At 40.4% G+C, this 13,204-nt stretch overlaps 1 protein-coding gene across 1 annotated transcript in view; it reads left to right on the top strand.

Moving 5' to 3' along the window:
- Positions 1-13,204, top strand: part of si (sucrase-isomaltase) — a 45,495-nt gene that overhangs the window by 364 nt on the left and 31,927 nt on the right. Inside the window, exons 2-15 of the mRNA XM_086125083.1 lie at positions 391-476; positions 906-1,026; positions 2,438-2,547; positions 2,683-2,834; positions 3,537-3,708; positions 4,001-4,100; positions 4,252-4,364; positions 4,620-4,745; positions 7,149-7,280; positions 7,534-7,653; positions 10,385-10,498; positions 10,703-10,787; positions 11,362-11,479; positions 12,012-12,183. Of these exons, the coding sequence (XP_085981209.1) occupies positions 391-476; positions 906-1,026; positions 2,438-2,547; positions 2,683-2,834; positions 3,537-3,708; positions 4,001-4,100; positions 4,252-4,364; positions 4,620-4,745; positions 7,149-7,280; positions 7,534-7,653; positions 10,385-10,498; positions 10,703-10,787; positions 11,362-11,479; positions 12,012-12,183 (1,721 nt within the window). The remainder of the gene's footprint in view (positions 1-390; positions 477-905; positions 1,027-2,437; positions 2,548-2,682; positions 2,835-3,536; positions 3,709-4,000; positions 4,101-4,251; positions 4,365-4,619; positions 4,746-7,148; positions 7,281-7,533; positions 7,654-10,384; positions 10,499-10,702; positions 10,788-11,361; positions 11,480-12,011; positions 12,184-13,204) is intronic.

Below are 13,204 nucleotides of genomic sequence, written 5' to 3'. Positions count from 1 at the left end.
ACCAAAATATTAGAAATATGTCTTATGACTGTAAAATTCTGCAAACTACCTATTTATGAAACTACTTATTTGAGTGAACAAGTGCTCTGTGTGTCGTGGGCTCTGAGTCTTACAGTTCAGAAAATATTGAAATATTATAATCCGCATGAGATGACGAAATATTTGAACGGATTATGATTACAATGTTTATTTACAGATCTAGATCAAATACTGAGTATAATTTAGAATAAACACAGAAAAAAGTTTTACTGACCAGTCTGTTTTTAATCGTTGACTGTTCTTAATTCATGATTGTACTCTGTAAGGTAATAAAGCACAATTACAAGAATCATGTTTAGTATTTATGTACTGTATGTTTGTCATGTGGAAATGTCCATTCTTTTTTGACAGAGCCAACAGAGGTGTTTGTTCCACAGTGTCCAAATATTCCTCTTGCAGAAAGAGTAGACTGTTTCCCTGACGCTGGAGCCTCCAAGGTATGTGTGACAATCAATACGTGAGGGTTGATGAGACTTTGGACTCTTCGGCATACTTTACTGCCTTCATGGGTCTCTTTCATATTACAACCAGTGCTGTAGCTGATCGATATTATCTATTTACCTGGTTAGAATGATTATTCAAACACAAAAAATGATGACCCATGATAGTAAAATCATGGCATTAGTATGGAGGTGCTGTAAGAGGGTAATCAGAAATACCGTGTTGTTTTATTGTTTGGTTTCCTACAAATTGTTCAGTTGACGAGAGGCCTTTTAAATATCTGATTTTAGTCATTTGTTGTGTGGACCTTGTTGTCTTGTTCAAGGCCATCTGTGTGTTCTATTTATTTCAATACGGGCCACCTCTTTATTTGTAAATAAATGTCATTGAGGACTGTCTCACTTACAGTCATGTTGCTTCCACAGAAAGGATGCCAGCAGCGTGGATGTTGCTGGAGCCCCCTAGATGAGCGAAATGTACCTTGGTGCTTCTTTTCCACCAACCATGGATACACTGTTGAGTCCGTGGAGCAACCGGATCCTTATGGTAAGATTGTAATGTCGAAGGACCTGACATTGAAATCTTTGTGGAGGGCAAAGCAGTGAAATTAAACATTTCCCAATCACTGTCATAACACATCCCAGATAAGATCCTGCGGTTTATCTTCTTTTATTGTACTTTAAAAACAATAACAATTTCGTATATTTGAAACCAACGTGATTATACTGTATATTCATTAATCAAAAAAAAAGATAATTGATTGATTGACTGATTGGGAAACACTGAAAAGTGAAATAATTTCCACTTTGACCAGTTTTTCATCTCTTGCTCACTAACTGACAACCGTATTTCCTTTTCTATTCAGCTTAGTTTGGAGGCCAACTGAGGACGTATGACTGCAATCTGTCTGTCTTACCCTCCTCTTGTTTTTTCCTCTATCACTCTCTTTGCTTCGGGCATTTCTGTCAGTGAAACATGATGTGCAGCCTCTAAGAGAGCCTGTTTGAATTTGCAAAATGCAGATTTTTCTACTTCCTGCACGGTTTCATTTTGCCTTAAGTGATCTTAGGTACTGGTTTCTTAGCTTGAACAAACAGCTTTTCAGCAATAGAGTTGGAATTACTAAACAATGTGATGTACTACAGTCGTAACTCTACTGTCATGTGGTGCACCTTACTTTGAACACCACTGACCAAGATGTAATTTGATCATACCTGACATACAGTATTCAAATACTGGCGTCCTTGTCAGCAGAAATCCAATGTAAAAAGTCTTGGCCAGGGATCAAGGCAGAAAAAAAAAAACTGGATGATATGCTGACAAAGATCATTTTTTTCCCCTGCATGATATGTCAAGTGTGATATAAAAGATGTCATGGTCATGCTCAATATTACTATGGCTATCAAATATCGACTTTCTTGGCCTCGAAAGGCCCTGAAGAATATTTGTATGAAATGGGTAAATTAATAAACCAAGAGACACTCAACATTTGATTGTCTACCACAGTTCACCTGGAAAATGTCATAGGCAGCATTGGAACTTATGAAAGCAAAATGTATATTCTCCTAATACTAATACAATACTAAAATTTTTTTTAGTGGTTGGCCTCGGATGAGCTGAAAGCTTTCCCAGTAGCTTTGGGGCAACTGGCGGGGCACCCCCCCTTGTCCGGTTGCCAGCCAATTGCAGGGCACATGAACAAAAAAATGTTCACACTATTTAATCAAACAAACATGTGTAATTTGGGCTGGAGAAGTTGTAGAAAACAAATGGCCAATGCATTTGAGGGAACGTAGGATAATTAATATAAGTTCTTATCAAGCTGTTTGTTTGTTATTGTTTTTTCGAAATCTACGCCGTCTTTGATTTCTTGCTTTAACATGACCTGTCAGACATTTAGCCATGATCTCCTCTGTACTATGACCTGGACCTTGCTTTTATTGTGTTTTTATGGCAGTAATACAGGCACATCTGAAGAGAATGCCCTCCCCTTCCTTGTTTGGAGCAGATATACAGGAACTGTCATTTCATGCTGAAATGCAATCAAGCAATCGACTTCGTTTTAAGGTACACACATTTACACACACTTTCACGCACGTTTACACACACACACACACACACACACAATTGAATGAGCGCCAAAGAAAACTGTCAGATAATTTATTCTGCATCAACTCAGATTGATTTTTATGGTGCACTTAGATATATGACGCCCGCATGCAGAGGTTTGAGGTGCCCCATGAACACGTTAACAGCCTCAGCAAGCACCCGACCAGTCCCATCAGCAACACACTGGAGCTCACACACGAACCTTTTGGTCTGCTTGTCCGCAGGAAGGAGAACAAAAAAGTCCTGTGAGTTCTCACCGTTCTTTGATGATTTTTCTCTTTATATTGTCTGTGGACGTAACAGCCCACCATTGTTTTCTCGTGGACAATCAGTCACAAGTTACAAACAAAACATCTTGCTGTGTATGCAGTAGAGGCATATCGCCACTGTCTGAGGAAAACTCTTGTCATTTGTGTGATATTTTTGTCTTGTCCAGGAGCAGTTACAACTCTTTCAAAATGATTTAGGTCATAAATGCCCGCTACACAATTCAAAAGCAGAATGGTTTGTTTGAAAGAGTGCTCTGGCAGCGAACGGAGGTTTGCATGGTGTCTGAAAGCATGTTTTCACTCTTTGGTAGACCACACATTTTAATAGGACATAAGTCTGGAAACGGTGGTTGACTGGTAAGCACGTCCACCTCACAATGCCGAGGTCACGGTTTAGATTCCGGCTCCAGCCTTCCTATGTGAAGTTTGCATGGGTTTTCTCTGGGTACTCCCACATTCCAAAAACATGCATGGCAGGTGAATTGACCACTCTAAATAGTTTATAGGTGTGATTGTGACCGTGAATGGTTGCAGCATTACAAGTATTCACAGTCATCTCAAAATGTTTACATTTTACAATGTGTTGCAATGAGTTTAGGCTCAATTGTGCACTTGTATTCTAACCTTAATTTCTTACATTTGCCTCCAATTTTCTACTTGCTTGCTAATTACATACAGGTTTGACACAACGATGGGACCATTGGTGTTTGCAGACCAGTTCCTTCAGCTGTCTGCAAAACTTCCATCCCATAATATTTATGGCCTGGGAGAGCACGTACACAGGCATTTTCGCCATGACACAAACTGGAAAACCTGGCCCATCTTTACCAGAGATGCTTTTCCGAACGGGGTGAGAAATCCCTTAATTGAGTGAATGTGTAAATGCTATTTTGCTAAAAGCCTTCTTGAAATATTCCTTTGCCTTGAAGTGATGACATAAACACATACATATGGTGAATGTCTTGGGCAAGCTAATTGGAAAATGTAGGAAGCTAAGCAAAAAACTATTCTACATTAAATGAAGCTTCAGTAAGTGAAAAATAGAATTCAAAGAAGCAGAGAGAACAATAATCAGGTGGTTATACATCTGCGTAACATATTGTTCTTCTGTGTTTGCTGAATATAATTACCTCTTTCTCTAGGGAACACACAATCTCTATGGACACTATCCCTTCTTCCTCTCTCTGGAAGACGAGAGTGGAAAGTCATTTGGGGTCTTCCTCATGAACAGCAACGCAATGGGTAAAAAAAAACAGAGCAATATAAAAAAAAATAATAATCTTGCTATTTCTGAGTCCAACATATTACACACATCCAAAGCTAATTTGACTATTTAAGGTTAGGCTTAAGACACCACGAAAGCCTTTCATTTCTGTGTGGTGTCTATTTTCAGAAGTGACGTTGCAACCTGCACCTGCAGTGACATACAGAACAATTGGAGGAATCCTCGACTTCTATATTCTCTTTGGAGATACACCGGAACAAGTGGTGCAGGAGTTTCTTGAGGTGATACATACCGAGAAAATTCAGAAAAACAATTCGAGCAATACAGACTACAGTGCATTTTGTTCAAATGTAGTCAATAGTTTTGACACTTAACAATAATTTTAATCAATGAAACAACAACTTCAATCGATATTTAACTTGCACACTTGTTTGTCACGGGGACAGACTTTCAATGGATGACTTCCATGAGCAGTCTATTGTATGGGTACAGACACGTTTTCCAGACTGACTTGACCTTACCAACTGTGCTTACAGCTGATTGGCAGGCCGGTCATTCCGCCCTACTGGTCACTGGGATTCCAGCTTTCCAGGTGGGACTATGGGAGCTTGAGTGAGGTCAAGAAAACAGTGGAAAGGAATCGTGCAGTGGACCTCCCCTATGTAAGATGGTTTTGTTTCCTGGGAGTGATTTGCATGTTGTCCCTGTGATTGCATTGCTTTTCTTCGGGTTTTGTGACTTCTCTCACGTTCCAAAATGAAGACCCTAAATTGTCTGTAGGTGTGGACGTGAACGCTTGTTAATCCGCAGTAAATTTGTCTCGCAATTGACTCGCGACCAGTCCAGTGTGTACCCCGCCTCTCGCCAAAAGTCAGCTCGGCTCCAGCTCAGTTGACGTATTATCATCAACATCAACATCAACATTGACATGACAGACCCCAAAATCCCTGCAGCTCCTGTGACCACAAATGCCAAACACCTCGGACAAGTGTGAAGTGCTCTCTACTCATTTTGTGACACATGCAGAAACTCTTCTGCGCTAAGCAAAGTCACGCTTCACTTTACTCGTTGTGCTCATTGTCAAAATGAGACTGTAAGAACTTTGCGGCGGGGGCAAATGATCAGAGATGGGCACTTTTACCCCAGTTTGCCGGTCCGTCCTACATCCTCCATCCGTGACCTGGGTACCCTTCCGTCATCGTCCCTCCGTCCTTATTCATATAATAGTTGTCCTCCATCCCCGTCCGTCCTCATCCTTTTGAAGTGCTTCTGTCCCAATCCGCCCCACCCTCCGTAAAAAAAAATAAAATAAATAATGCGTCCGTGAGTGAGGCCGTGGAAGAGCGTTCCATCGCATCTTTGCAAATTATTATAGAGTGAAACTGTACGAAAGGGGGGGGAAACCCCACCACGCATTGATTGTACTCATAAAAGCTCATTGACTGCACACAATATTTCCTCGATAGAATCGACTCGGTAAGACAGAGCAAGTATGCCAACTGTAATAACACAAATATGAATGAATTTTTCTTGCCTGCAAGCAACTCCACAAAGTTAGATGAAGTTGGCATTGATATGTGTTCGACTCTGCTGCTTGGTAATGAACATCACAGTAAAGACATCACGAAAAAAAAATCTATAAGTTAAAGCAGTTCGGTATATGACTGGAATGCTCATGCATTAAGCTTACTGCCTTTGTTTGATTTTTTTTTTTTCCAGTACTGATTTTCTTCACAAAGAAGAGGATAAAAATAGGAACAGATCAATAAAACGTACAGCCTGTTACGCTGTCAAATCATCATGTGTAAGAATGTGTGCTACCAGTGGTTTCTTGAGGAGCGCAGGGGAAACACTTTCAGTGAATGGTATCAACAACCTTTGCGACCTGTTATTCTTTAACAGTTTACACCGGACTGTATGTTTGCATGGGCCTGACATGTTACACCGTGGAGGCGCGAAGCGGAGGTGGAAGCAGCAGTTGAATCGACAGTCTGAGCGATAGTAATGGCCTTTCGCTTAAACGGGGTTGTTCAGCTTTCTGCCCGCTAATGCAGCTTCTGCTGGGCTCTTTTCAAGTTCAAATGTGAGAGCGGCGTTTTTTCAACTTGAAGTGAATGTCAATGCTGATCAAACATCAATCGAAGAAGTTCCTTTCATTATCACATCCATCCCGATCAAAGTGTGAAACCTACTCCGGCCCTCTCTCCACTTCACTGATGCTTGATAAATGCCAGTTATGTAAAGACATTTTCTTAGAAATGTGGGGTTTTTTCCCATGTGGGGCAGAAGTTGCTCAGCACACAAGAACTGAAACTTGACACCTGTTTTTAAATTAATTTATAAGGTAAACTCCTAACCTATACCTTTATACTTAATCATATCATCATAAAATGCTATCACATCGGTATTTGATCTCACGGTATCGTCGCCAATCAAGGCCACGCTGCCTTATCTGATTAGTAAGTACAATAAAATACATCACTGATTACGTTCAATCTTTCATATACTGTGTATCCAAAGATTGCAGCATGCAGCTGCTTCCTCTTCTGTCAAGGGGAGCAATTTATGACAGTTTAGAGAAAAACTCTTGCATTAAAAGTGACTGCAAGTGAAAGAGGAGTCAGGATGAACAAGGTGTTCTCTATTGCGCACAATTCATTGATTTTCTTCTGAAATAGAATGCGCTTGTGTCTACAAATGTGTAGGGAAAACTGAATAATGTGTTAATATTGATATTGGCTGGTGACCAGTCCAGGGAAGGCCCCGCCTCTCCCCTAATGGATGGATGGATGGATGATGGATGGATTGAAATAACCACTGAACGCTCTGAATTCTCTGCATTATGTCAAAATAAGGGTTTTTTATTCACAGAAGGCTTGTCATTCTGGACCAACGTTCCCTCTAAGCTGTGGGAGTTAGCCATTGCGCACTTTTCTCACCCTCTCAGCGAACACAGACATCAAACCAAATGATTTCCTTTCACATCATATCCTGCGGTTGGTTGTCTCATCCCAAGATTGTGTTTAAAGAATTGCATGTATTTTGTCCGTAACAACCTCACACAGGACATCCAGTACACTGACATTGACTACATGGAGGAGAAGAAAGACTTCACTTATGATCAAGTCAAGTTCAGGGAGCTGCCCCAGTTTGCCGACTACCTTCACGCGAAGGGACAGAAATACATCCTCATCCTGGTAGGAAACACCCCAGTGTCAATGAAGCATATTGTCTATTTCATCTCGCATAAATAGGATGGAGTACATTTGAAAAGAATGTTCTTTCATGATAGCATCGCATATTTTTTTTTTCAACACAACACATTTGTTGTTGCTTTTTGTTGAGTCAAGTCATTGAAGCAACACAACTTGATAACCAAACGATGCAGTTTTGTGAGTTGATGAATGCAGTTTCCCCCTCATGGATCGACAGTGTGTCTGTGTGCACTAGGATCCGGCTATTGCCACCAGCAAAAGAGTCGGGGGTCTGCCATATGAGTCCTTTGACCGTGGGACGGAAAAGAAAGCCTGGGTCACTGAAAAAGATGGCAAGACTCCTTTATTGGGAGAGGTGAGATGAAGATATGCATAGACACTAAACAATACAGGTTGCGGGCTAGTCATGATGTTCATATCTCTGTTCAATACGACTGCTTTATGAGTGCTTAGAATTAGCCATTCGTCCAAATGAAATGTGTAATTTATGTTCTGTATGCAAAATCAAGGTAAACAAGATTAGACAAGAGTAGAGATTAATATCACACTGTACGGGTTAATTACAAAATTGCAATTATGCACATCACAATCAGAATCACAATTAACATGGGATCTCCGTTGATTGTAGTTTCGAGGTCACTTGACAATTTCGGCGGAAGTCGTACCAAAAGTGCGTACGTTGGCCTTCGCCGAGCTTGAAGTGGTCGCAGAATGAAAGGAACATGTGACATGCCTTCTCTTAGAGTTTGTGCAACCGCTTTATGGGAAACTGCGGGTTTTGCAATCAGCGGCTTGAAATGCACTCTGACAAGAAAGAGGCTGTCGATAGCAATGAGGGTGCCAGATAAAATTGTGTCATAAACCAAAATTAGGTCAGCGTCAACAAAAAAAGTGCTTGGCATGCGGAAAATGACAAAAGACTATCAAAATAAACGCACGGGACTGTGCTGTTTCAATTTCAATTATTAAAAGAGAAATAATATATATTGTTGCACTTGAATTCGCATAATTCTGCTAGCAATGACCAAGAAATGCGACATTTATTAGTTAAGGTGTTCAGATGTTTATATTCTTTTAAAACCCACAACCCACTGGCAAAACATGCAAGCTCTCTAAAAATTGGCTGTGAATTCACAACAGTTCACAAGGCAATACGATGGCCAAGTGATTTCCTCTGTTGGTTTAAAATGTCCTTTCTCCGGCCAAAGGTTGAAGATTTTTCTCTTTGCTAGAAAAAATATGTATATTTGTGTGGAAAAAAAATTGAACCTATTTTAAAAAGAAGACAAGACGAACGCCACATAACACTTTCCTCTGTTGCTCTACTAAAGTGAAATAGATGATGGATTGACAGATGGGCCATGCTAGTAGTTTGTTGCGAGCCTTTTAGTAGCTCATCTACTAAGCAAATGTATTTGTGTGTACACTGATGTCTGGGTGACTAGTTTGTCCTAATTTCCATCAAACCATAACACGCCCTAATGGAAGTTCAAACCCCCGGTGTGCTATTTTCTACCCATTCCCCCCGCACAGCTTGTTTTTAAAAGGCTCATACCCGCTGTGAAGGGGAGATGTGTGAGGGATAAACTTCTGTTGCTCTTATGGTTTTACTGCCTTGTTTTGATTATGCACACGATTAGGTCCAGTCCCACTGCTAATCGCCTTTTCATGCTGCTTACAACAGGTCAAACATATGCATTGATTCCACATTAGGATTTAATCTTAAAATGTTCTGCATTACTGCATCGCAGATTAAGCAGAGAGAGAGAGAGAGAGAGAGAGAGAGAGAGAGAGAGAGCAAGACAACACTGAAAAACTGTGCCTCTAGTTCTTTAATGACATAGCTTCTGTTAGTTCATGACTTTCAAGTGTTATTAAACATGTGAATATTAGAGACTCTTGTTTATTTTCATTCAAATGTGTGTCCTAATTCGGTAATCATTTGACTTTAAAAAAACACTGAAGAAAAACTGCATTGTTTCGGAAATTATAAATGATTTATCATTAAATCAACTTTTTTGTTTTACTTAGTTATTACGCAGTTATTACTGTCATGTCTCATGCAAATGAACCACGTCTCACCTTCACCACCATCTCTGACTGTTAGGTGTGCCAATGTGCCAAAGCAAGTATTTCGATTAGACCCAATTTACCAAGGGCAGAACTGAGGGGAGGTTGAAGCCCCAAGTGTGAGTTTTGATTTCAAACATAGGAAAAAAAATGTGAGTCTGAGGGCCTACAAAGTGAGTCAAAGCATTGTTGCATGGGAACTACGATAATAAATGAGTACACTAATAACACGTTTAAATTCTTTCTATGACACGCACATACTGTAGACTTCTATTGCACTTAGGTTTGTGTGTGAGAGTTGACATTCACTCATTATTAAAAGTGCAACTTCCTCCTACTTTGTAACCCCCCCCCCCCCCCCGCAACCCCCCCAGAAAGAAAATATACCTCTTTAAACTTGCAATATTATAGCACTATAGACAAGCAGTAGAAAAGGACACAGATGGATGGAGCTACAAAAGCGAACAGATTTGGTTGGGGAAAAAAAAATACAGGAAAAGGGAGGAAGCGCAGATTTCAAACAAGTAGCGAGCACCAAACAACCTTGCAGTTCTGACCACCTGCCAGAAACATCTGCCCGAAAAGTAAAATAGCGTGTGTGTGTGTGTGTGTGTGTGTGTTGGCGCACTGGCCATATTTAATGCTATGATTCAAGGCTTCTAACGACTTACTTTAGCGGTGAAGTAAGTCAGGGTGAAGTGAACCAACCTTGGGATTCCTTCTGTCCGCATGGAAATTTCTCTCGCATCAATTCGCAGCAACAGAGACCAAAAAGTAGAATCGCTTTCATTCTTAGTGGATCATTTTTCCTGATACGACATACCGACTGACTCAGATTACATGGTCACATCTTGAGAGCTCTAATACTTTATCGATTTTTTTCCTCTCAACAATTTTTTTTCCTCAGGTTCTACGACATCATTTTTTAAAACTATTTTGAGAGTTGTTATGCTGTTTCCCCGCTCTTGTTTGTAAGACTGTTGCTGTTTACTCAACACTCTCTCTGTCCTTTCCAGGTTTGGCCGGGAGAAACCGTATTTCCAGACTACACCAGCCAAAACTGCATTGACTGGTGGACTGATGAGTATAAGAGATTCTCCCAGGAGATTAAACATGATGCCCTCTGGATAGTGAGTTTGAAAATTCTGCATGAAGTAATTGAATGTTAAAAGCAATTTAAAATTAAGGTAATTAAACTCTGAAAATAAGTCATAACTTGCTCTTTTCACAACCGATTTGCATCCCAATGCGGGAAAACTATTTAAATTTGTGTGTCATCCACAAACACGGTTAAAAGGTAGAGCGATTCATCAGTGTGACTCATCCCGTTGCAGGACATGAATGAAGTGGCAAACTTCAAGAAAGGATCAACTAAGGGCTGTGCTGATAACAACTTGAACTATCCTCCCTACACTCCAAGTAAGGGACATTCTCCCATCCACCCATCCAATGTCTCTACAGCAATCTACTGCATTTAAGTATTTCGAGCGCCAGTCTCCTGAGTCATTTTCACCCTTTACATCCGATTACTCAAGTGATCATGTAAACAATGTAATGCGGTGTGCTGTGTAGGGTAACGACCATTTTATGCAAAATCTGATCGACACACTTACATGAATCCCCAATACACTGACTTTTTTTTCTTGTCTGCCCTGTGTACCCGTTAAATACAATCTTCATTGTTCTTATTCTGGTTGACCGCGTCTTCTCAGTAGTAGGAACAACAATAGTTACTCAAGTGACTTGTCTAGGTATCCCAAATTCATTCCATGTTCAACAAGACAAGAAAATTAACAGAAAATAACAGGAGATTTGAGTTTTGTGTCATGACAAATGTACAAAAAATTAATAATGGACTCAAATCATGTACCGGGGGGGAAAAAAACCATTTCGGGCCATCACGCTCAGTTAGTAGATTAGTATGATTATGTAAACAGGCTCACCATTTGAATCCATTCCTGTCCATCACCGCTATCATCTCTCCCTCCCCCAGATATTCAGGATGAGGTGATGTATAGTAAGACTCTGTGTATGGATGCCAAGCAAGCCTGGGGGAACCACTATGATGTTCACAGTCTCTATGGCTACTCCATGGTGCTGGCGACTGAAAAGTGAGTGCAGAATCAATGTTTGTATTTTGCCAACTGGTTACTTTGGAAGCCAACTGGCTGACATCCTTTGAGAGCAATGAGGAATTCGCATCAAAATACACCGTCGAATTACAAAAATAGTATGAATGTACGTTTTGATGGGGTACTGATTATCGTTGAAAATTAATGAGAGCAATACTTTTCCTTTTGGCTTTACATCAACAACAATGGGCACCAGAATGTCCAAATCGCAGCCTCGTGAGGACGGATACAAATCATTAGAATCAATTTATCAACAGTTTTTCATATTTGGCTTGGTGAAAGCAGAAAACCGCTGAATGAAACAATTGTCCAGTTACATCATAAGCATTCTGAATCTTTGAGTAAAACAATTCTGCTTTGACTTCCTTCAAGAGAAAAACATGATGTAGATACCTTTGTGTCAACATTGACAATCTCTGGCTGTGTATGCAACCGCACCACCTGTCCTAAATGTCTTATTTCATTAGCCATTATCTTTGACCTCTATGCTTTTTCTCTCTGTTAACCTCAGGGCTCTGCAGCATGTGTTTGGTGGCAACCGTAGTCTGATGCTGACCCGCTCGTCCTTTCCAGGTGTGGGGAAATATTCAGGTCATTGGCTGGGGGATAATGCTGCCAACTGGAACGACATCAAATGGGCAATCCCTGGCATGCTAGAATTCGGTCTATTTGGAATTCCATATGTGAGTTCTGAACTTTCACTTAAGATCAACATGCTATTATGATTGTTTAGGTCCGAGTTGACATTGGATACGATGACCGGATACCACCTGCTTACCAAAGTTTTTCGAAGGCAGTAGGGCAGGTGCCCATCTGAAGAGTGACATTTATAATGTTTAGAAGCTCTTCTCAGAACAGTCCATAAAGCGAATTTGGTATAGGGTCCAGAAAATAAGTGGTGGGGGCCACTGTGGAGAGAACCTTGTCAAACATTTCAGCATTTTCCAGGGCAAGACTGTGGTAGTGGAAGGCATTTTGATGCAGTTGAAGTCATGTTGCGCTGAGATCAAATATTGCATCTGATCATGCCAATTTTTGCAAAAATCATCAAGAAAGTGCATTCATAAGGGTTAAAGGAATCTTGGTGGGTGGGCATGGATCTCTTTGGCCCACCCGTGGTGATGGGTCTGGTGACACACACACAAAGTTAACACAGTCTCAAATATAGCCAACGATGTCACGGTATGAATGTGTCATTTAAATTTAAGATTCATCTGTATGTATACACACACGATACATGTAAGGAAAATAAGAGAGAGAATGGATTTTGATCGATTCCACCAGGTGGTTTTATTGTAAAATCTGGCCAATAGTAAAAAAATAGAACTCAAGCAGTCTCAAAGTGGCCTTTGAAAGTCATTTTCGGAGAGACTTGCATTGTGTAATCAATGCGAATAAATGATCACAGTCCTCATCTATTGTCTGTCAAAAACTGAGCTGACACCAAGAGACACAATGCGGTGCAGTTCTGAATGAGTTTGCACAACCACAAATGATTTGCAATGAAATATTATATTTTTATTTTCTTGTGTGCTTTTGTGATGCTGCATACTGAGATGAAAGTTATTCTTCGTTACCGGTCTGCCTGCATTCCCTGAAGTATAATGCGGTTATTATTTTGGCAAATCATTCAAAATTGAGGCACCTTAATGGTCAATGCCAATAAGTAGGTGACGGTTTTATGTCTACTTCGTTGTGATGGAC

The sequence above is a fragment of the Hippocampus guttulatus genome, chromosome 12, assembly GCF_054856545.1.
Source record: "Hippocampus guttulatus isolate MCC_2025c chromosome 12, RoL_Hgut_1.0, whole genome shotgun sequence".
Taxonomy (NCBI): domain Eukaryota; kingdom Metazoa; phylum Chordata; class Actinopteri; order Syngnathiformes; family Syngnathidae; genus Hippocampus; species Hippocampus guttulatus.
This window is presented reverse-complemented; position numbering and strand designations above follow the sequence as displayed.